At 39.9% G+C, this 25434-nt stretch overlaps 2 protein-coding genes across 3 annotated transcripts in view; both read right to left on the reverse strand.

Moving 5' to 3' along the window:
- Window positions 1–24317, reverse strand: part of LOC121718260 (NACHT, LRR and PYD domains-containing protein 12-like) — a 46462-nt gene extending 22145 nt beyond the window's left edge. The window contains exon 1 of the mRNA XM_042103192.1: window positions 24294–24317. The gene's annotated coding sequence lies outside the window, so the exon portion shown is untranslated. The remainder of the gene's footprint in view (window positions 1–24293) is intronic.
- Window positions 4772–24301, reverse strand: LOC121718259 (NACHT, LRR and PYD domains-containing protein 12-like). 2 transcript variants are annotated; one of them, XM_042103189.1, is made up of 10 exons: window positions 24207–24301; window positions 23446–23734; window positions 14151–15702; window positions 13497–13670; window positions 13122–13295; window positions 9377–9550; window positions 8735–8908; window positions 8236–8409; window positions 7971–8017; window positions 4772–5786 (listed from the first exon to the last, which is right to left on the reverse strand). In XM_042103189.1, exons 1-10 carry the CDS (start codon window positions 24240–24242, stop codon window positions 5206–5208), a joined length of 3375 nt encoding a protein of 1124 aa, XP_041959123.1. In that variant the 5' UTR covers window positions 24243–24301; the 3' UTR covers window positions 4772–5205. The 2 variants fall into 2 exon arrangements, with proteins under 2 accessions (XP_041959123.1, XP_041959124.1); XM_042103190.1 differs by lacking the exon at window positions 9377–9550.
- Window positions 24318–25434: the final 1117 nt, after the last annotated feature.

Raw genomic sequence — 25434 nt, forward strand, 5'->3', positions numbered from 1 at the left:
GTGCACCACACACTGCTGCTTCACCCATCTCTGGGGTCCCTCACACAGGGGTCAACCTGGGGGTCTCTCATACCATATGAGTCATACGGCTCACACATTGGCACGCCTCCGATGGCCTCACAGTAAGCCATCTCACCTTTGACACCATGTAGCAAAGGGAGAGAGCACTCACCCCACCTGACCTTGAGCCAGGGTGTCCGGGGTACTAAACCTGTAGCCAGGCTCATTGGTATACCAATCAGAGCACATATTCCACCATAACGGTAGAATGTAACACAGACGGTACGCCATCACAAAGTTGCCCTTGTTCCACCAAGCAGCACGCGCCTGGACCACACTGACCACTGGCCAGATTTAACACCAGTGAAAAGGAGGTGCAAATATCATTAGGGTGACCTGATATAAGTGCAAGGTCTACTTCTGATTTTACAGTGAGAAGAACTGCTTTCAAACTGAGTAACATGCTTACAAACAATAAAATGCATACAAACAATTTTTTTTTAAATGTTAATTTGAAAAAACCTGTGATAGGAGAGACGAAGTGATGACACCACCAAGTATCGACTCCCCCTCCCCCCATTTTACTTTCCCTCGTTTTGTAGTCTTGCAGTCCTCTCTCTAAACTCCGAATAACAATGTACCTATTTCCTGTGTCCGTAAATACCGAATGTAAGTTACCTACCATACTTCATCATTAAGCCACCGAAATGTTATCTTGTTAACTTGTTGTATATTGTACGTTTGCGTAGTTTAAAGCCATATCCTGTTCTTGTGGCTGGCTAGTCTAGTTAATTAACCTGTTAGCTTACCACTTCACCTACTTAATCATCATTTTCCATGTGTTGAAGTATCCTAGTAATGTCTGTTAACATTAACTGTGTTGCATTAATATGCTTAATAACGTAGCAATTGCAAGTTAATCATTTAGTACCTTATATTCACTTGCAGTCTGGTCATTCCTTATACACTGGCGCCATCTAGTGACAATTCATTATAACTGTAATGGTAATCGGAAATCTCATGAACAACATTAATTAATGGCTGTGTTAGTAATCCATGTTTATTCCTTATTTCATTTCAGAAACCACACACACAATCACATACATATATTGAATGAATCAAATGGACACATACAAAACATTATTTGTCAACTCAAGTTAGCCTATGAAACTGTGAAGATTAGAGAAGATAAACAGTGGATCTGTGTCCGTGAATTCTCTGACTGGAAATCGCAATCCATATCTTGCCACTCTGTCAAAACCTTTTATCCTGGAGTTCCAAGCTACGTCACAGTAATTTAAACTCATTTGAAGTGATAAAAAGGACTAAACATTTTTTAAATGATCGTATCATAATGTGTGCAGTAGAAGTATATATTTTGTTATTGTTGAGAAATCTTATTGACTTTAAACTATGACACCCAAAGCTGTTAGCATGCGCGATAGTTCACCTTCTGCAAATAGGGAGGGATGGAGGGAGTGATTGAACAGTACGTACATTGTATGTGTGTAAACTAGCCTACCCCCGGATGAGTTAAATGCAGAGGACACATTTCGTTCAGGACAAATAGGTAGTAGTAACTTAACCTAACCCATGCATTGCCCATGTTATAGATTCGCTTTGAGACTAGAACGCGGGATGTAGAAATTCTCATGTCATGATTAAATGACCTAAGATCGTTGGTCCTATCCACACCTACAGTATACATAGGCTACATCTCCACTAAGGGTGTGACGATTTCGATTTTATTTCGAAATCGATCGAAAATACATCTCAATCTCGAACTTCGAATTTAAAAGTAGAATCGACGATGCAGCCACACCCCCAATGTCACGTCCAGCATATATGCCAAGACGCACAAACACACACGCACGTGCTGAACTGCAGCGTCAACACTCCTCTAATCCATAGTTCGAATTACAGGGGGTACTGGGGGGTACTATACCCTCCAATGAAGACCCAGTACCCCCCAAAGAGACAGAAATATTAGTTTTGGGGGGGGGGGGGGGGGGGGGCAGATAATTTTTCTGATATTGTGAAAAAATACCATTACAGTTACAATACAAGTCAACTCCTAGTTTTACTGTAGGAACATTTTAATGTAAAGCGATTTCAGACACCCCTATTGTGGACCGTACCATTTTTAACCACCGTGGCGCTAGAAGCAACTGAGATAGAGAACGACTTCAACTTCTCAAGCAAGTGTCAACGTTGAATGACAAAACGCTAGTTAAATTCCTCCAGTAGGCTAAATTCAGTTTGCTGCTGATGTGCATGGGTACAATGTAAGTTGCTAGCTGACGTCTAGCTTGTTGAGGATTTTACTACCTTCATTTATAAACGTGTTTTGTTCTTTCATAGCTCATGTCACGTCTTCATACATTGAATTACTGGCTACTTACCTGCTCCTTACCCACTGAGGCTAGTAAAAGTGGACATTGGTTAGTTACCATTACCAAGGTTAGTTAGCAAGATAGGCTAATTCTCTAATTAAATCAAGCTTTACAGTGTGGTGAGGTAAAATCGATTGTCATTTCCAAGGAGATGAACTCCATAGCCTAGGTGTCCATTCTCATTTTATCTTGAATAAATTGCCTTGTGCTTTTTTGAAATTACTTTGGCACAGATCCTGTGTTTTTATATTAGCCTACCGGGCACAAGAGGGTCTGATGTAGCTAAGCCTATGTTATAACATCAGAGAAACTTTGAATTTCCCCTTGGGGATCAATAAAGTATCTATCTATCTATCTATCTATCTATCTAAACCTGTGGAAACATAAAAGTAGCCTAGGCTAAATATTATGTGCTAGTATTTTAATTTGTTTTTAATTGGTTGGTATTGTTTTTACATTCTATTATTTCATATTTTTAGTTTGATAAATGTAGTTTCATCTGTGAACCCTGATACTATCTTAATGAAACTAGGATTTTATTTTATTCAAAGAGACACTATGAGGAAAAGGAAAGGGCACACAGACATCAGGCACTTTTTTGGTGCTAGCAGGAAATATTAACACTAAGATCTACAACCAATTACATTAAAAGTGCAGGTGCAGTTAGGTTTTATACACTGTTCATATGTGTTAAGGAAAGGGGGGCCAGCAGACAGGAGAGGCACAGGATATAACCGTAAACAGGCTGCAGGGAGACGACAGGATATATAAGAACAATGAGATATTCTGTAGCCTACTGATTATCAGTTTGTTTAGACCTTGTTTAGACCTTGTATGTGTTGCACAACACATGTTGCACTTGGTGATCACGGTGGGGATTGATATGGTAGTGGACCATGATGGTCATAGAAGAAGTGAAGGAGCATACCCCCCAATTATGGTGGGGTAATTCGCACTCTGCTCTAATCCCCTCTTGCTACTTTTGAAATCACCGGTGTGGAAGTATTCATTTATTCACGTCAATTAAAACTAACTTAGCCTACTCAACTTGCAAGTGAAAAGGTGATCTAGTTACAGTCCAAAGTTACTTTAAGGCTTAAAATGCACATTGATAAGTACATATTCCATGAACACTAACCGTGGGTCTCTTCGGAGTGTGCTGAAACAATCAAATTCTGTGTTGTTTCATTTCACTATGTTCAGGTCTCTGTTTTAGCTTAATGTTAGTTCTGTTTACATTACAACCTCGCGGTTGGAACGGTTTCAAAATAAAAAGCGGTTTCAAAATAAAAGCCCCCTGAAACAGAAAAGGAAAAGGCCAAAAAGAGTACATAACATATAAGATCTAAAATCGAATCGAATCGTGACTTTAAAATCGAAAATTTCATCGAATCGAGGATTTGAAGAATCGTGACACCCCTAATCTCCACACACACACAAACTAACCACACTGGGTGTTAGAATAAAGACAATAATTGTGGAATTAAAAGTGACTGGACTGAACTGTTCTCACCGACACCTCCTCCACTGGTATCAAGCCAGCCATCTGCACATGCCTCTCAAAACTTTTCACAGGGCTTAGCTTATAGAATCTCAACGGTTCTCATAATTCCCATTTTGCCTGCTCTTGCTGCTCACTTTTGATGCTCAAAACCATACACAGCAAATGCTTGAGTGTTATTTTCCCAGAGTTTAAGGTTGTAGAATATATGTTTTATACTGTGGAGTATTATTGAGAATTATGTACACTTATCAGTGCATCTTAGTGGTGTTCGTTCTTTCTTCAGTGTTGGCCCAGAGTTTATTTTTACTGCACTAACTCCCGGGGTGTTTATAATCTGATTGAGTCCTTATCCCTTGTTCTTCCTCTTTCAGAATTTCCTGTCTTTCTTTTCTTGATCGATTTTCTCTCTCTCTTGGTAAACTCAAACATGTCCTATACCAGTGCTGACCTCTAGTGCCTGTGCTCTGTACAAATTGTGGAGATAAAGGACTGTTTATGAATGAATAAATGAATGAATGAATGAATGAGAGAAAAATAACCTACCTAAAATGAGACTACACAAGTAAATTAATCTGTGAGTACATAGACATGCATCAGTCTGTCTCTCACTGTGGGAGAGTTTGACTGAATGATTTGCAGATGAAAGAATGATTGAAAAGTCAGTGTATGCAGTAGATTAATACTGGGTGATTGAATTAATTAATTGTATACCTTAATGAATGATCACATTGCCCTATAAATGCATGGTAAAAATGAAGAAACACCAACTGTTTCAGTTATAGTATTGTTACTATACTACACAACCTAAACCAACACATCAAATGATGGAAAATGATCTGTAATAGATAATTTGAAGATTTATTTTATTTCAAGTTCAAATAAGATTTATTGGCATGAATGTGTCACAATATTGGAAAAGCAACACAATAGACACAAAATACAACAAATGAATGAATTAATTAGATTTGATATTTTTCAGTGCAATACAATACACACATAAATAATCCATATAAATTATGGAAATCCTTGTTACAGATCATGTGTGTGCTAAAAAGCAATCAGACACATAAACTTATAAGAGAAGAGAAAACATCTGGTTCCTTCGTTTTATTCTTTAACAATTTTATAAACATTTAAATATGAATATAATCTTAAATTAATTGAATTCCTTGATTCCTAGGAACGTGTTTATCAACATTTGAATTAATTATTAGGCTATGTATTATGTATATTTCACTACAGAATGCCATCACACTGTTGTTTGTGAGGCACTTCTGCAGGCTCTGGTGCTTCTGCAGGCTTAGTAGATCATGTGATCTGACACAAGCGCACTGTGGACTCATCACACCTGAACCCAGGATAGAGGGGCTCAGTGAATGTGGAGCGGAATGTGTGCAGGTGAGTGAGCGTGTCGGAGGAGACGCTGTAGAAGGACAGGGTACCTGCGGGCCAGTCCAGGAACACTCCTACTCTTTTGTAGCAGGGGGGTGTATTAAGTATCTTAGTCTCTTCATTATTGTGGCGGGCAGAGTGAATGTAACCATCGTGTGAAGTGCTAACCCTAGTAATACAATTATGTGAAAACATGCTAACAAATCTCCCAGAGAAACGCACAGTCCAAGACTTGTCATTATCTCCAACGCAGGTTCCAACCCAACCCTTGTTTTTGTATGTCACTCCTATCGAAACATAATTACCACTCCACTCAGCCTCCCAATAGCAGCGTCCAGACAAACCCTCTCCACACAGCACCTGAGAGCAGGAGTCAAATCTGTCTGGGTGGTCAGGATATGGCTGTAACTCTGTCACATGTGTCACCCTTCTGTTATCCTCAGAGAAGGAAAGATCTCTGGCAGCCGTGTTTGGGTCCAGTGTGAGCTCACAGGCATCTACAGACAACAGGAGAGGAGGAGAGAGGAGGATGTGAGGTGTGAAAGAGAATGTTGATCACAGACACACACACACACACACACTCTAACACACAGTTGAAAAAACACGACATGCGCACACACACACACACACACATACACACACTCTAACACACAGTTGAAAAAACACGACATGCGCACACACACACACACACACTCTAACACACAGTTTAAAAAACATGACATGCGCGCGCACACACACACACACACACACAATGACAACCAGCCGAACCAGGCAAGTCCATGTCTGTGTCCCTTAAAAGGTCAAAACTAGTGGAACTAGTGAGGATAGCACCTGATCAATATATCCGTATACCAGAGTCATGTGAAGGACATATAAAGGGATGATGGGCTCTTGTAATACTGTACACTCAACACAGCAGGCAATATGTTAATTTAATTACAACATAACATCTTTATGGGGAATTTACTGTAATACAATGCACACAGGGATACTATTTCAAGACCAGGAATGTAGTGGTAAAATAAGAGGTGGGTAAACTATGAGGTCTGTGATCACGGTGAGGTGGACTGCGCCATGCTGTATCGGATTTTTAAAAAAGGCATTTAGAACATGTTTGATGATGGTGATGGTTATTGTCCAATGTTTATAACAATACTAGTGGTATTAAATGGTTCCTAGAGTGTTCATGAATGTAGATATTGTAAATGTGGATAATACAGTGTGATTTTTGAATGTTAAAAGTTGCAATTGGTGAATGAACTCTTTTGAGAGGTGGATAAACTCTAATAAGAGGTGGATAAACTCTATTTCTGAAATTTCAGAGGTGGATAAACTGTGTTTGCTTGTGTTTAGCATCCCCTACATCCCTGAATGCGCACAACTATACAGTACATGCAAACATGGTTGTGTCAACTTAATGCGTGGGACACAAATTAGGACGTTCACTGTAAATCAGGGACGTTGGAAGTATTTTCTGAGAGGGGGTGCAGATGATTTGAGCGGGGGTCCGGGGGTTTGTTATTGTGCGAATGGGTTAGCAAAACTATAGCTTTTGGTGAATGGAGATCATCACCCATATGTTTGCGCAACAGTCCGTTCTGCGTTCACTCCAATGAGAGTTAAATACATGTTTTAAAAGCTGTGTCATCACCACGGGTTATTTGCTACGATATTTACAACAAGTTGTGACTTATGCCCATTAACTTTTAAGTTAGGCTATAGGCCTACAGCAGACTAATTTCGAGTGTCAATTCAAAGACCTGTTTTAATCCATTTTTGGATTAGACTAGCCAGTCTCTATGCTGTTTTCACGGACAGCAAGGATCTACTTCGTCCCTTGTTTTAAATAACGTTGTTTGTTGTTTCTACACACGTCATCTCCAGTGGTTCAGTTTTACTTGCGCAGACGCGCTCATACATTGAATGAGCGCTGACACCACTACCCCCTAATTGCATGTCTCTTTATTTGGTAACACTAAAAACGTAAGTAAAAAAGTAAAATTTATTTTTCTTTTGGTTTATGTCGCAAATAATCCGCAGACTAGCAATCTCCTCGTCGAGGAGGCCCTAAGCCTACAGATCATAGACAGAGCAAGCATGCTCTGGGAACAGAACACAGTTCCCTGTTTAGTGTAGCCATGGGTCTGTCTACAAGGAAAATGACAAGTGTCTTAGTGCGCTTCGGGGGTAGGGGTGCGGTCACAGCTGTAAATATAATTTCCGTAAAAACTACTACTAGGAATGGGCAGAAATACATCAACATGTGTGTGTGTGTGTGTGTGTGTGCATTGCAGGTGTTTCTTAAGCTCAATGTCTTTGATTTTTTTAAAGGTCTGTGTTGAAGCCTGTTGATCAATCCAGCAAAAGAAAGTGCATGCTCTGATTGGGATAACTCGGCACCAATCATAGAAGCAGTGCATGTTACAGTTTCAAATCTGTTTTGGGACCAAGACCTTGAAGCATCAGTAAGGGGTTTTGGTCCAAAACTATCAATCTAACTACTGAAATGAATATGATGAACTGATACTGAAATTACAGACAAAGGAGTATAAAGACAAAGTAATGTACGTGTTGCGATCACATGCTGTTGCAAAATATATGTGTTGATTCAGCAATGCAAATAAAAAGGACAAATAAACCATGTAACAAGTATGTACCAAGTATTAAAATCGGTGACTCACATTTTCTTATTCCTGGTTTACTCCTAAACTCTCCTCCGTGGTCATACCTGAAGAAAGATGAAAGAAGAAAATTACTTTTTTGGTTTTGTAGATCAACAGAGAAGAGAGAGAGAAGAAAAAACATGCAGCCACAGCCACACGGGCATATGCATGCACAGAGGGATGACTGGAAAACAATAACAATAGCCAGTCTCCACAAGTGTCAACCACAGCACAAAAATGGATGAAGACTAGCCTGTCATCTAAGTAAACACCCAACACTTACTTGAAAGTCTCTAGTTTACAATTGGGATCATTCAGCCTTTCTGTGAGCTCTCTGACACCTGACTCTCCTGGGTGATTGCAGCTGAGGTCCAGATGTTTCAGGTAGGAAGGGTTTGATTTGAGGGCAGCGGCCAAGAGAGAACAGCCTTTGTGTGTGATCACACAAAGAGACAACCTGAAACCAGAGATAGTTTGGTTTGGAGATTGAGTTGCTAACTAGTATTACTAATTTCAAAGCTAATCATTTTCAAATACAGTACTACCATTATAACTCTGCATACAGTACGAGTACAAATAATTCCCTGAAGGTACTAGCTAGACACATAGTTTCAATTTGCATTAAGCAAAAATGCATGCTAAGGGAAAAGAGAATTATTGAATTATATTCAGTCAGAGGGAAAGTGCCTCAGTCAAAAACACCTACATGCCTAGTATATATGTATACTGCATGACGAGCAGGGCAAGGTGCTACTCTGTGTTATGAATGGTTTATAACTGACCTCAGTGTTTCCAGCTTGCAATGTGGATCCCACAGTCCAACACAGAGCAGGTCTATTCCTTCATCCCCCAGGTCATTCTCACTCAAGTCCAGTTCTTTGAAATGGGAAGGAGTCCTTTGCAGCACTGAAGCCATCATTTCACAACTTGCTTTAGAGAGGTGACATCGATTTAGCCTGTTTAAAAAATACAGTTGAAGTACAGGGACCAAAGATGAAAATTAGCTTGAAAAGTTAAATCTGGTACATTTACATTATGCTATACTGTCATAATATGTTACTATTCTGTCATTATAAGTTACATATTCAGACAGTATATCAGGAGTGTATAAACTCCCTATTTTGAACCATACTATATTACATTACATTACATTTAGCAGACACTTCTTGACCAAAGTCAACAAATCAGTAACCTAACCTTATATTAATACCAACTAGATGTTTATTAAGGATTTATCAAGAATACATAACCTATTGATTGAGAACAAGAAATATGCCCATTTCAATTGTTGAAACATTGAAATGGGCATAATGGATAATTTTATGAAATGAGACATTGGCAATATGTTCACTGAATGAGGGGACAGCTGAAATATTGATCAGTGATCAGCCCAATACTGATTTGTTACATGCCACATAACTGACCTCAGTGTCTCCAGCTTGCATTGTGGTTCTCTTAGTCCCACACAGAGCAGCTCCACTCCTTCATCCTGCAGGTCATTGTCACTCATGTCCAGTTCTCTTAGATGGGATGTCGATTCTCGCAGAACAGACTCAAACAGTTCACAGCTCTCATGAGAGAGGTGACAACGGTTTAGCCTATTCACAAAAATAAATATAAAAAACATAAAGAAATAAAGAATGAACTGCATCATGTCATCTCTTTATCTCAGATTATTGATTGATTAATTGATTGATTATATGATATCACTGAGCTAGCTCATTGTCCCTGCCCTGGACTTCAGCAGCCAATGAGAACTTATCTCTCCTGAAGTTTCTGATTGGTTGACAATTGTGGTACAAATGTAACGGTGACGTTGAGCGAGCACGAGAGAGATCAGCGAGTGGAGGAACAGTTTATGTGAGCACGTAGAGTGAAACTGAATGAAAGGGGGCTGTTGTTGCCTTGTTGCACATCTTAGCAAACATGAAAAGACATCTGTGGAGCACAGAATAGATTCCTGTTTGCTCAAATACAAGATTTTTGTGCTCGAGTTTCATTTTTCCTCAAAATATAATTTGTGTGCTTGCTCAAAACATTTTTCTGTGGTCAAATTGTTCTACTGTTCGCTCATAAAAGAGGCACAAATGTAACTCCATAGATTTCATGATAAATTATTCATGTGGTTACATTTGGTAATAATAAACTACTGAACAAATGCTTTACTATTGAAGTTATGTTAAGTAAGCATTGACAAGTATAAGGGTGTCACTTTACTTCAGGGTATACAAACACTTATACAAAAGTGATAAGTAAAGGTGATTTCATGATGGATTCACCATGTGTTGACATACACACCCATCTACTGTACACATGCCTCTGCATTGTAAAATCCTACCCCGGGGTCTCTAAAGTCCCTGAGGAGATTTATTAATTGTACAGGACTGTCTACTGGCTGGCAAACTGTAGGTCTATGTGTAACGGATGCCAGCTAGCTTAGCTGTGCTTGTGGAACGTTGGTAAACCTCACTCCCCGACGCCTCAAGAGTGCTGCTGGCATGCGAGCCAGTAGCCTGGGCTATGAATTTTACATATGAAATCTATGATCTAATCATGTTTTGGTACTTGTTGTCTAGCAGATACCAGTGAGAATTGAGTGTGGATAATGCAATTTAGTGAGGCAGTTAGAATCATATAGGCCAGACATGTCAAAGTCGGATCCGGAATGAATTATCTACGGCCCCCGGGATGATATTAGTTAAGTATTAGAACCGGCCCGCAGGCCACAGCCGCCGGCTGCTGTTTTGCACGCACCAATACTCCATTCCCCACAATGCAACGGTAGCCCACAAACTCACTGCGGCGCCGCAAGTGGGCCTCGGCTTCATTATTCATCAGTATTCAGTCAGGGCAAATGTCAACTTTCATCTACCCCCCTCCCCAGTGTTGTGCCTGAACGCGTTCATTGAACGAAAGTTTTGAGCGAACGTGAACTGAACGTACTGTATTACTACTGCCTGATGAACGTACTATGTGAACTTGTTCATTCTGGTGTCTGTGAACGGCACGCTCTTTCAGTTTAACTTCGTTGAATAGGGTGCCAGATTTCTACAGAGCCTTCCACGCAAAAACCCGGCTAAAACACACCGTAAAAAGGCCTTAATATGGCAGAATGCAGGTCACCATTTGTCAAACTATGGGCCGCGGTCCGCAATGTGGACAATGGTCTGCAGAGTGAAATTATTCCTGGGCCATCGTCTGATAATTTGCTGCGCAATTGATCAAGGAGCCGCGGACAGAAAAAGAAAACATTGCAAACATTTATGCAGTTAGTAGGAAATACTTGTTTGGTGTCATCAAACATAGAGGCATAGAATTAAAGCGTGGTATGAGCGTTTATTCAATGCATGCGTGTGCATGTTGGTAGCAAAGCTAAGCTTCAACCTATTGGAAGGCTATTTAATTATGAAACAACATTTAATAGAACGACGTGGATTTATGCAACTTCCATAAAAAACAGAGCACAGACTATATAAAACATTGTTTGCCATTAAGTATTAAAGTCAGCCAAAAGCTATTAATTAGTCTTAGTTAAAGATAGTTAAAGATCTCCAGATCAGTGATTTACACATGATCTGATCCACCATTTACCATTCACAAAAGCTGGTATTGTGTTTCCTGAATCCTTACATTCAGGCATTCAAATTAAATGTAATTAAATAGCATATAAATATTCTATCAGTGTATGATGCTTGCATGAGGGAAACATCCCAAAACAACGGCACCCATAAACCCTATAATTTATCATGCAAGCATCATGCAACAATGCAAAAACAGTAAAACTATTGTAGGCTTATTATATTTTACATTAGTAAAGCAGTACTCTGATGTGCATGTTTTCACAAACTTTTGTGAACAATCTTAGCACTTAAAAACATTGTCTGTTTTGAAGTGCATGTATAGCAATATTAACCTGACCCTAGCCAGATGAATGTCGTTCCGCTTAGCTCCGCCTAGCTTCACTCACATCCATCTGGGACCTCTTCCATTGAGAGTGATTTCTCCAACCAACTTTATGGTTTAGCCATTCAGGACGCAGGGCGGGAGTTTCATAGATGTGACATAGCGTAGAAGCGACTGTGAGTCTGTTATTAGCGTCACGGGTTGGCTTCGTGTGAGTGGTTGAAGTAGCACGTCAATAGATGACGGACAAGTGGCTTATTCAATCATATGCAAGCATTTTTTGATTAGGCCCAGCCTTCTGAAGCAACACTTCAATGGATCGGTTCCAGATGGATGAGTGGAGCTAGGCGGAGCAAAATTCATCTGGCTATTGCCAGGTTATAGCAATATAGTATAAAAATAATAATAATTCTGATATCATTATGATAATTTGATGGGGGGTGGGAGGAGGGGTGGGTTCATGTAGGTGGGCCCTATGACCCCAAAGTATGCCTTGACTAGGCCTCAGGTCAAATAAATTTGAGAAAGGCTGATGTAGCATCGTATGATCATTTAAACAAGTTTTAATGTTTTAAAGGTCGGTGAGGATGGGAAAAATCGTACATTTCTGTGCAAACTTTGGCCGCACTTCAGTCACAGTCATTATTCATTTAATCATTAAATACAATACAGTACACGTCTTGGTTCAATAGGTTACGTGCAGTCATTTTAATATGTTTCAATAAACATTCAACCAGTCCGGCCCTCGGCTTGTAGCTAATTTGTTTTTTTGGCCCTCTGATGTATTTGACTTTGACATGCCTGATATAGGCCTTTCAGCGTGATTTATTTTTGTGGAAAAAATGTGCTAGACTGGGCGGCGGTCATATTTTGTACTGCTCTGCGGTACATCTAGTTATAAATTCATATGTTCACTATGTACATATTATGAATTAGGAATTAGTTTACTGTTTGCACCTTAAAAATTCACCATGAGTTAGTGATTAATTCATCGTGAGTTAAACATGTACACATTAGGAATTATGTATTAATTCACTATTTGCACATATTAATTGTACCCTTAGTAATATACATGTAACTATTTAAAAAATGGGGGAATTCATAATTTATAACAAAGGAAAACACACTGATAACATCTAGCAAATAAGACTCTAATGAGGGAAAGCACATTTGTTAGCACAATAGTAATTTAAGAGAATGCAGGGGCACCTGAACGTTTGATCTGTGGTAGTTTCACACAAGTTTATTACATGCCACATAACTGACCTCAGTGTCTCCAGCTTGCATTGTGGTTCTCTTAGTCCCACACAGAGCAGCTCCACTCCTTCATCCTGCAGGTCATTGTCACTCATATCCAGTTCTCTGACATGAGATGCTATCCCTTGCAGAACTGATGCCAATAGTTCACAGCTTGCTTTAGATAGGCAACACCGATTTAGCCTATGGAGAGTAAACTTTGTATCACTGTATTATCCCTTATCTCAAATGTTGAATATAGCATGTTAAATATGACACTTGTATTTATGTTGATACACACAGAACCATACTTAGCGATAAAATGGAAGCATCTCTTTCATCTAATATGTCAGAAAACAATCCTGTAATGATCAAAGGTGACCTTTCTGATTATTCTATACTCACCAAACTCTCCTAGAAACTTTGACTACAGAGAGCATTCTGTGGAGCCCTGTTTCTGATCTAAGGTATTTCTTCAGATCAAACTCCTCCAAGTCTTCAGCTGATATCAGCAGCAGGTAGGCCAGAGCTGAGCACTGGGCTGGAGTCAGGTTCTTCTCCTCTACTGAGTTTATGTGCCTGAGTAAAAAGGCAATCACTATATTTTATAAAATTTCTGACCATTTAAAACGCTTATTGTTATTATTGTTAGCCTCTTATCACAACCCCCCCCCCCCCACACACACACACACACACACCACTATATGAGACACCTGAAATAGACCTGGTAAAATGTTTTTAACTGTTCCACATCAATGCTCTTTGGAAATTTGGAATGGCAACTATAACAACAAAGCGGCAACTATAGTGTAGTCAGTAGTCAGACAATCTAATGAATGTAGTCTCTGATCTTGCCAGGTGGTATAAACCTGATACATTTTGTAGTTATATGCCATGTTTACTAAAGTAGGCTACTAGCCATTTCTACTTCACATTGTGGAGATATTTGCCTCCGCCTCATCCGTTAATGCTGTATAACGGAACATATTATCCATAAGCCATTATCCTTTACTTAACATATTGAAGTTGACCTACTCATCAACAAATTGACATAATTACCCGATGATCTCCTCCGCCAGTGAACTGTCCCCAAGCTCATTTAAACAGTGGAAGAGTTTAATGAGCTGTTCTAGTGAGACGTCCTCTTTGATCTTCTCCTTGATGTATTGAACTGTTTTCTCAGTGCTTACTTCTCTGGTAGCTAACTGTGGCAGCACTACATCCAGTGGGGGCTGGATTTCAGGCTCCAACATTGGAGCCAGGCCAAGAAGGAAGCACAGGAATAGGTCCAATTGTCCAATCTTGCTCTGCAGGGCCTTTTCCACAGCAAACTCATAAAGGTGAGACCTTGATGGTGTGGACGACCAGCTGATCTTCTCACTCACAGTCTTGAGAAGAGGATTTTCCCCATGACCACTTTCATGAAGAACATAAAGAGCAGCAAGGAATTCTTGTACACTGAGGTGCACAAAGCTAAAGGTGTTCTCTCCAGTTATGCCACTTTCCATTTTCAAGATCTCTGTGAACACTCCAGCATCAAAAGCTCCAGATTTCACATCAAGATCACACACTTTCAAATCTTTCTCATAAAACATCAGGGTGCCTTTCTCCAGATGTCTAAATGCCAGTTTCCCAAGTTTAATAAGGAGCTGTCCTTTTTCCAGTGCACTCTTGTTCTTCAGGTTTTTTATCTGAAGAACACTGAATGATGCATATGTTTCAGTCAAAGTTTTTGGTGGCTCCTCTTTGCTCTGATTTTCCAGTATCTCTTCCAGCACGTTGGCTACAATGTGGCAGAATAGTGGTATCTGACACATGACATGAAGGCTTCTTTTGTTGTTGACAAATTCAATGACTCTGTTGGCCTTTTCTGGATTCCTGATACTCTTCTGGAGGAACTCAATTTTCTGGGGGTCATTGAATCCACGCACCTCTGTCTTCATGTTGAAGTACTCACATGGGATCAGACTGGCAGCTGCTGGTCTGGTTGTGACCCAGATGAGTGCAGAAGGTTGGAGGGTACCTTTGATGAGACTCGAGATGAGGATGTCCACGGAAGACTTCTCATAAGGGTCACAAATACACCCATCAAAGTCTAGCTGGAGTTGGCTTTCGTTGAGACTGTCAAAGACAAAAAGCATCTTGCTTTCACTGAATTCAGGGAGGTTTCTCAAATCTTCGAGTTTAGGGTAGAACACAAGAAGAAGATCAAGAAGGCTGTAGCTTTTTCTTCTCTTCAAGTTCAGCACTCGGAATGGAAGAAGAAAAACAAAATCTATGTCTTGATTTGTTTTTCTCTCAGCCCAGTCCATGACAAACTTCTGCACTGCAACAGTTTTCCCTACACCAGCAGCTCCCAATGTCAAAACTCTTGTGGCAAATGTGTCTGCAAATATGTCCCCCAACTCAATTTGCTTAGCTTCAGAGCTTGGTCCTGTTCTATTTTCTTCTGTCATATGTCTTTCTTCAATATGAACCTCAATATAAGTATCTTGTAAACTGTAATTCCCAGACTCTTGATGTAAGATAGAAAACTTGTTTTTCAGTTCTTCCTGAAGTTTTTGTATTAGTGATGATTTCTTCCTTGTTGCTGCATGTGCTTCATCATAATCTTAAGACAACAAAGATAAGATATATGATGAAATGGGTGACAAACAGGGTTCTAAATTAACACCCGCCAACCCGCCAAATGCGGGTTAAAATCAATTTTGGCGGGTGTTAATAAAAACTTACTAGCCAGTTTGGCCAGTGAACCATGAGGCATTACATGCATGATACATTACAGCCAGAAAACACATGGAATTAGAAGAACAAACGGAGCCAGAGCCAAGGGATTGGCGAACGTTCGGAGAGCGTACACTATGGCGGATTTGAGGCTAAATAGTAGATCAGTTCCACCTAGCCATTCCTTTGAACCCCATTCAATTTGACATCAAATAACGTCACAGCTAAAGCGTTTTAAGCCTTTATATGAACTTTTTCTATTTTCGGAGTAATACAACATTGTGTGATTGGCGTCATAACCTTGTAACTGACTTACCGGCTGAGTAATAATCTTTTTTCCGAAATCAATGCTAACGTGACGTAATTATGACCGCCGCGCAGCCCAGTGAGTTGGCCAAGCACGCCGTGTCCGAGGGAACCAAGGCCGTCACCAAGTATACCAGCTCCAAGTAAAGCCTGACTTTGAACGCGCTTTAATCCAAAGGCTCTTTTAAGAGCCACCCACGTTCTCTTTGAAAAGTAACTCCAATATAAACAGGCTACACTTTATTCATTCACATACAATACTTATCTGAAATAAAGCGTACACTCTTAAAACCAGTTTGTTGAAAACAACACAACTTGCGTTATTTTTAACACATCTCTATGTCCAGACAGGGACAACACATTAGTTTTAAGAGTTGTACCTAAAATGTATCAAATGTTACTTCCTGGATTAGGTAGAATGCGTAGCCTACACTTAGAACCTGTTATTTACCATTGGTCCATATTTTGCCACGGCTGCGTCATGCTCCAAACGGCCGTCAAGGGACAGAATGGACTCCAGCGAATGAGACTATGAACTAAAACCGGGTATACAGGGGCGAATAGGACAAGTTAGCTAAAAGCTATGAATCCTGCGTCAAGGAAGACTGCGGCTGTGTTATGCTGGTCTCATTATGACCGCCGCACAGTGAAGCGGCGGTCATATAGGTTTAGTCAGATTTTTTATGGCCAAAATTTCGCATGGCCAAATTTCCGTCAAGGTTTCCCGGGACATTGAAAGACCGGGGTACACGAAACTTGGTGGGCATGTAGCCCCACATGGATAGCATGGAACCATCGTTTTTCGTTTTGATCTGTAGCCCCCCCGCTGGACTGGACCCCCCGAAAGGAGGATAGGGCAGACACAGTTTTCTGTGAATATTTCAAGAACCGTAGGGTTTAGGACATGGCTGACATGGTCAAAACTGCACGAAATTGAAAGTGTAGGGTCATTATGACACCGTCCGAATGCATGCCAAGTTTCGTGGACTTTCGTTCAATTAATTTATGTGTACATTTAGTGACCGTACACCAACAGAGTTTTTCTGTGAATATCTTGAGAACCGTAGGGCCTAGGATGACCAATTTTTTGCGTATGTTTGCCTCCAGGGGTCATATTAACCTATTCCATATGAACACATGTGCATAAACAGATACACACGTGTAACGGATGCCAGCTAGCTTAGCTGTGCTTGTGGAACGTTGGTAAACCTCACTCCCCGACGCCTCAAGAGTGCTGCTTGCCTGCGAGCCAGTAGCCTGGGCTATTGGCTCAATTGTTAGTGCACTTGCCTCCCGAGGTGCTGCTGTTCGCGGGTTCGAGTCCGGGCGTGTGCAGGGCTGAATCGCGCAGGTTCAACACAACGCAGGTTACACACGCACACACATACATTCACAGTAATCATACGTATGACACATACTCACACAGTAGACATATGTACGCATGCATGCACATGCACACACCCACCCACACACACATAAACATAAACATGTACACGCACACATGCACACAATTCAAGAATTTCTCAGAATTATGAACAGGCAAGATGGGGGTGGGGTTGTATAAAATGTATTTTACATGTGAAATCTATGAACTAATCATGTTTTGGTACTTGTTGTCTAGCAGATACCAGTGAGAATTGAGTGTGCATAATGCAATTCAGTGAGACAGTTAGAATCATATATGCCTTTCAGCGTGACTTATTTTTGTGGAAAAAATGTGCTGGACTGGGCGGCGGTCATATTTTGTACCACTCTGCAGTACATCTAGTTTACGTAATGAGCATGCGAGAGCGGGTTAAAGCGTCGCACAGGAGCAAAATAACCGTATTCTCTGGATAAGAGTGTAAGCATCTGACCACAACATTTCAGCAAAGTTTTGATGGATTGACTATGAATGTGGCGAGTGCTGTTTATATCAAATCTACGAACAACTAGGACATTTAAGAAAATTAAATTTAGACGTGGTGGTAATGAAGTAAGTGGCTACATTAAAAGACCAGTATGTAGGAAATAATGGAAAATAAACTGTAACCATTTCAAAAATGATCACCATATGTTGTTGTCAGAGAGTAAGGAAACACGATGAATTGAAGTAATGGCTTATTTGACAACATTACTCTAACCCGTAAAACCCTGTAAAACCCATGAAAAAAATGAGTTAATGGGCGGAATCTCTTGGAATTTTTGTTTATGTTTTGAACGATTAATTCTAGAATAGCGTATTAATAATGGGCTAGCGCGTCCTCCTATTTGGGTTGCCAAATTAGTAGTGCTGTCAAACGATTAAAAATTTTAATCACGATTAATCGCTGAATTCCTATAGTTAATCACGATTAATCACATATTTTATCATATAATTAAAATTCTATTATTTTGCATTTCTGAACTTTCCAGGAGTCCATATTAACAATAAAGCAATTATTGTTTATCTTGATTGGGATTCAAATGAAAGCAAAGCAAGTTACTTTATTAACTGAACTTTAAGACATAGGTCTATTTGATTATTTCAAATCAAATTTCAAAAGATGTGCAGCAGACCTGAGGCAACACAATATATTCTTCAGAAATATAGCTGATATAAACTGAAATAAATGCTACTGCAGAAGTGCATGCATGAAAAAATCTTTGGCAGCACACAACTAATGCGTCAGCCTAGGCTACTACTCTTTGGCCGGCTCGTTAGCCCAACCAAATGTGTGCAGCATGCCTTTACGTAGCCTACTAACGGCGCATCATCATAAAGATACATTTGATCTGCATCACGCCCCATTTTAGCGGAAAACCCATTAACATTATACCATTGAAAGACAGCTAGTAATCACACGTTGACGTTACATCTAGTTATTAATTCACAGAACATTCAGTCATTTTAATAACACGGCAGTTATGAATTACTGTGTTTATGTAACTTACTCATGTCGAAACGATGTACATTACCAACCTTATTCGTTTGCAATACCCCATGTATTATACAAATTTAGCATGTACACTTACCATAATATCCCATGCAAAACGGTTAGCTTGCTAGCTAGCTAACTGTGGAACTTCAGTATAACATAGCCAATTATCTCACCTAGTTGTAGGAAATAGGCTACGTTCATATTACAAGTGATAGAATGAATGTGTGACTTATGTTTAGTTCATGTTATGACATGTAAAGTTAAGCTTGCTGAACTTAATTAGTCAGCCACGGGCAGTTTGACTGTGCCTATCTATACATCATCACATTAACCCCATAAACACACATATAACTCTTACACCAACCTTATTTTGTGCCTTTTATTCATGTTTGTTTCAAGATTTAGTAAGTTTACTATAAGCATGTTTCGCTCTCCACTTTTATGCAGCATAGATTTCCATTATATCAGTCATCTTCCCCCTAAAAGGTGCAGCACATACAACGTTCTGTTCCATTCCATTCGTCAGTGCGTATTGTTTAGTTTCCGGTCTGGCTAGATCGGTGTGGTGTTGTAGTTGTTCTAACGTTACTAGTTGTTGCAACAGCATGTGAAAAAACTACAAAGTTTGTTACACCAAAATGAACGTTAATCTCGCGATAAAAAAATTGACGCCGTTAATAACGCGTTTAACTGACAGCACTACAAATTAGCAAAAGCCAACTGTCAACAGCTGTCAGTTGTAGTCATGAACGTCTACGAGAGTCAGGCAAATTTCCAAAATTAAAACAAGAAACAAATTAACGCTAACTTCAGCTAAATATGTTAGGTAGAGGTATTTTTTGTTTTCACTGTTTCCGTAATGTGTAGCTGGGTCATGGTTGGAGAAACGTTAAAGCAGCTGCAGGTCAACTAACGTTAGCTAAGTCTTCATTACATCTGGCAACCCAGAAGAGGCTCGCGTCTGGTAGTTTTGAGATTGTAATGTAGTCACCAGTGTTTTGATTTTGGCCTACAGAACGTTCGGTAACAATCCTACAAATCACACCTTTAATCCAATCTCTTGGTGCAGCTATCACAAGAGTTACACGAGTCAGACTACGTGCCTACGTTACATCTACGTCCCCTGAGCCTGCGCAGAAAGCCTAGTCGACCAATAGGAAACGGCTGAAATTTGCTTCACCTGTCTCGACTGACGTCTACGTGATGACTCCATATCTTTTGTCCATATCTTTTACTGTCTATGGCCAGAGCAGGGAGCATAGACTGAAAGAGGAGGGAGTTAGCCAATAAAGTAAAGTAAAAAGTACATGACACATGTACATAACACAAATACATAACATGTTACAAAATATTAACGCAATAAACGCATTGTGTAAACGCAATAAACGCATACCTATTTCCTTTGTGGGGGGCTGATGTCATGTAACGAAGGTCGCAAAACCTGAAGCAGCAAGATTGTTTATGTTATTGTCTATGGAGTTAGCTGAAGATGGGAACGTGAGGAGCTTGTAGGCGAAAATTTTCAGTTTTAAAAAGTTGCCTGATCAGTGATCACCTCCACCACACGCCTCAAGCACTGTGCAGTAGGGCACTGAGAGACAGAGGAGGGACCAACATTTAGCCAATAAATAGTAGCTGTACCGCAAACTGTTTTTCGCTCTACAATGTCAACATGCACCAACAGCATGTTAAATAAAGATGATACTTTTCAGGTCCTCTCTAAAGATCCAACTTGAACGCTGTGCGTCGGGGTCCGGTTCGCCCTGTCGGGACCTATCTCCCGACAATGACCGGCGTTCTATACATTATCCCTTACGGTACCGATCCACTTGCACGACACTTAATTTTGTTATGTTGCATAGATGTCGCGCTGCCTCCCCACGTTCAGTCGTGTGTGGGCGTTTTGTTTAAAATGTCAGTTACCAGCTCATACTCAGTTCGTTTTAACGTATCTTAAGTGTTTTTCCACAAATGGACCACAATTTTTCAAACTATGCAAGCCATTTGAAAATCTTGTTTTATTTAAACTACTCAATACAATCTCAAATCCTCACCAGAAACAGTCAATATATATTCATCCAAATCCTAGTTTCGTTTGTTTTATGGACTACTAGGTGGTCGTGGAAGAGATTGTTACAACATTATTTGTCTTGTAAGTGGAACCAAAGTTTTACATGCACCGTTGTGGTAGAACAAAGGACCTACAACCTCGTCCTTTCATTGGAGAGTCGCCTCGCGTTCAACGGATTCATTTGCATAAAGATGGGCTTCGCCCAGCTTTTTGACGCGCGACATATTTTCAAATGCAGCGCTGCCTTCCCGGAATGCTTTGCGGGCGCGTTAAAGTCGCTTGACGTCACCCATAGGACTAGAGTCAGAGAATGTCTAATAGAAGAGAATTGGCACTGTCTGGTTACTTCCGGTTTCTGGACTGGTTGCAGTTCCTCCTCAGATTCCACTTGAGGGCGCTCGCAGGCGAGTGCAGAATGCATTGAGGTCTATGGAGCTTTACCCCTCAATATCCACTTTTCTCTGGATATAATTTTTTGAGTAGTAATTTGAATGTTGCATTCGCTAGGAGAGGCAAAGAAAATACACACTGTTGATTGTTATATTTTTTGAAGTCACGTAAGTCTTCTAAAAAGCCTTTCAAATATGTCAATGACGTCATTCATTAGCACAATGCTAGCGTGATATGGGCAACAACGACCCAACCTGTAAGACATGAAAAGGACATAAGTACTCGTTCATTCGACTTTAGATCTAAAATCTATATTGAACTTGCATAAACTACAATAAAATCTACGATTCTTCCACGACAAGCAGGTGAGAGATACATTCAGCCATCTAGCTCCATAGACCCCCATTCAACCTGCACTCGCCCGCGATCACCCCTAGTGGAATTCTAATGGAACTGCAACCAATGTCGATACAATGAGGCTTAATAGGAAGTGCCAAGGCTCTCCGTAGACGGGCTCTGCTAGAGTGGAATGCAACACGACAAAATGAAGTGTCGTGCAAGTGGATCGGTACCGTTACTTACAAGTGGCAACCGTTGCTAAGGTGGAAAAGCCATGCCTTCAACAGCACTCGCGTTAGCTTATGTTTGAAACGGTAGGCTAGGTTTCTATTATCTAGATCTAGATATTTCTAGGTTGAAATGTGCAGTTTTTACTAGAAAATACGGTCATTTCCATGGACGTTGTGTTAAGAAATTAAACATGTTCTAAACGCTGACGTCGATGTGCGTCACATGCTGCCAAGAACCCTTTGGTTATGCCAGTTTTCAGTATACAGAGGGCTTACCGAAAACAACCAGTAAGCAAAAATTAGCAATAAATGGTAACTTTATATTGTAAGTACACGTAATAAAGGCTGATATTTTAAACGAGCTGTCTAAAACGGTTAAATGTGTTTATATGAATGACTTTAAGAGGCTCAACTTCACACTAACATTTTTAAGACAGGTGCAGGGTTGTCTTAAAGTTACGAGGAAAATTGAGAAGGAATGTAAGAACTTTGTTTTCAAGAATCTCATTTGTTCTTAAGTGTTTTTCTTAGGAAACATCTTAAGAAGAAAGTTAAGAAAAATCATAAGAATGTTATTCATGAATATCAAATCTTCTTAAATTTGTTCTTAAGACAAAAAATAAGAAGAAAGCACGACTTAAGAAGTATTTTTGTCTTAAGAAAGCTTTGTGAATACGGCCCCTGGTTAGGTGCCTTGCTCAAGGGCACTTCAGCTGTTCCTACTGGTCAGGGTTCAAGCCGGCAACCCTCCGGTTACAAGTCCGAAGCGCTAACCAGTAGGCCACGGCTGCCCCAAAACTGCTAACTGCTAATATAACCGCTAATTAGCTAGCCTGTACACCCACAAAATCTTGACTTTTAATATCTGAAAAGTTTCCACCTCTTTTTAGGAAAAAACATGGAGGTATTACATAGAATGAGCCAGGAAGTACTGCTCACATACATTTCAATAGCCAATGCTAGGGTAGCCATTTCAGCCAAAAATATACTTAATGCTGCCACTATTCTTTAAAAATGGCACCTGATATGAGCTCACTTCCGGCCACATTTTCACATGGCCACAAAATATGTTGTCTGGTTAACCCCACCCCACCTCATCTTGGAAACATAGTTGTGCATACTTTTGTGTCCCCCAGTAATTTAGACAGATTAGTTTTTGTGTCCCCCAGTAATTTGTACAGATTAGCTTTTGCGTCCCCTAGTAATGTGGGCATATTAGCTTGGAAGTGAGCACGTGTATGCATTTTTAAACATTGCGGCAGCACATAAAGATGATATCTGGTTGAAGCTAACCTTCGGACCTTCCCTCTGGGAGAAATGAATAATGAACACATAGCCTACAATCCCTATATCAAGCAAGTAGCGCATCATCAGAGACTGTACTGTATACTTACATCTCTCTAGATCTCTCTCCAAGTCCTCTGTCAACTGATGGTGGTTCATCTTCCGCAAGATGGTCAGCGTGATGCTCCCTGCGTCCGTGCCGTACACCTCCACCATCAAGTCCACAGCGTCGTCTGTGTCGGCCTTCTCCAGCTTTCCCCATGCGACTCTGCCCTGGTCCCGCAGGTAGTGCTTAAACCTCTTAAACTCTGCTCCTGTGAGGTTGTCCAGAGTGTTCCTCAGGACTTCTTCCAGGTTTGTGGTCATTGTATGGTTTATCGGACTGCTAATAACTGGATGCTTTGGGGTAAGGTTTCAAAAATGCATTTTAATATGTAAATATTTATCATCGTTATCATCGTAATAAAAAAACACTCTATGCTCTCTCTCTGTAAGTTTGTATGAAATATGTAAATATGCCATAGTACAAAATACATAACTGAGTCAGTAATTTCAACATATAAACCCCAACATATTTTATATTTATATGTAGGCTATTTATTTTATTTATACATTTGACTCATGTAAGTCTGATTATGAGCTTAACTGTGATCATAATTCTGAAAAATAGACAGGCAGTTTAGCTTTAGTGAAAATAGTAAAATATCTCTCCCACACAGCGAATTAGATCCTACCCACTATAACCGGAGCCTTTGACAGCCCTGTTTAACAGAAATCAACAATACATAAATAAATAATCAAAAAACCTTCATTAGGTTGCCTAAATCTCCTGCCTATCAAAGTTGCATATTTGCCGTTAAGCATGATGTACCTGTATATTTTTCTTTTGATCAAGTTTGTAAGTCATCTCATATTTCGCAAATTACTAAACATATCAACATCTTTGCCGTGATCCTACCTCAACACCAGCCACTTCTCAAATGTTCTAGACACAATAATTCCTGATGATTATGTAACGACCACAAATGAGGAAGAGCAAAAACGGGAAGTATACATTTTATTTTATACCATGGGCTAGGTTGAAAAGGGTGTCGTTTAAAAAGTGATATAGCCTACTACACCTATAAAATTATTATGACGTTGCTTGACCACGCCTGAGTTAGTCCGCTCAGCTGTGACTTATTAACATTCCAAAGTGTTGCAATAAACAGCTGAAAAAACTAACGATTTTAGCTCTAAAACTCATTTAGTAGGCCTATTAATAATTTATTTCATATTTATTTATTCGTAAGTGACCATGGTATAAACGGGATAATACCCTTCGATGCGTCCTTTATCAGAAATAAATGGACTCCGCTTTGCGTCGGACGGTTCACACATCCGCGCCGTCCATTTATTTCTGATAATGGACACCTCGTAGGGCATTATCCCTTACATCAGTGGTTCTCAAACTGTGGTACGTCCGGGTACCACTGGTGGTACGCGGACTCCTTCTAGTGGCACTCTAGGTGTCTCCAAGATTTATTTTTATAAAGATGACATAATAACTTCAGATGATATCAAAATATACTTTATATAATTTAAAATCCTTAACCACGCGATCAACAAAGTTAAATTTAAACAATTTTTTCATTAACAAAAGCAGGCCTATATTTATTTTTATATCAATGCCAATGGTTGACAAACTAAGCTGTGATGGCAAGCAAAGAAAAAGGAAACAAACATGATGGATCAAAAACATTCATGCAATCATGGCTCCAAACGGGAAGTATTAGAAAGAGAAGTATGTCGAGCAGAAACTGAAGTTGGTGACAAAGAGCCCATGCACATGTGACTAGTGAAGCTTCCATGGCACCTGCCAGCCACAACGCTGCAAAACAGTAGCCTATGTACAATATACAATATGTGAAATTACCAATAAAATACAATATTTGAATTGTATTTTAATGCCAGTCATAATGGTGGTACTTGGAGAGCCAATTGTTTTCTGAGGTGGTACTAATTGGGAAAAGTTTGAGAACCACTGCCTTACATATTTGTATTAGAAATCTTATTGACTTTAAACTGACACCAAATACCCCCTTATGTAAATAGGGATG

This window comes from Alosa sapidissima, chromosome 9, assembly GCF_018492685.1.
Source record: "Alosa sapidissima isolate fAloSap1 chromosome 9, fAloSap1.pri, whole genome shotgun sequence".
In the NCBI taxonomy this organism is placed as follows: Eukaryota; Metazoa; Chordata; class Actinopteri; order Clupeiformes; family Clupeidae; genus Alosa; species Alosa sapidissima.

What these genes read in the sequence shown, in the direction of transcription:
- LOC121718259 (XM_042103189.1), bottom strand. Translation starts at nt 24,242, where the DNA reads ATGACTTACAAACTTGATCAAAAGAAAAATATACAG. An exon ending in TGCAAGCTGGAGACACTGAG is followed by an intron (nt 8,909 to 9,376) that starts GTCAGTTATGTG and finishes TTTTTTAAACAG; the next exon opens with GCTAAATCGATGTCACCTCT. An exon ending in TGTAAACTAGAGACTTTCAA is followed by an intron (nt 8,018 to 8,235) that starts GTAAGTGTTGGG and finishes ATCTTTCTTCAG; the next exon opens with GTATGACCACGGAGGAGAGT.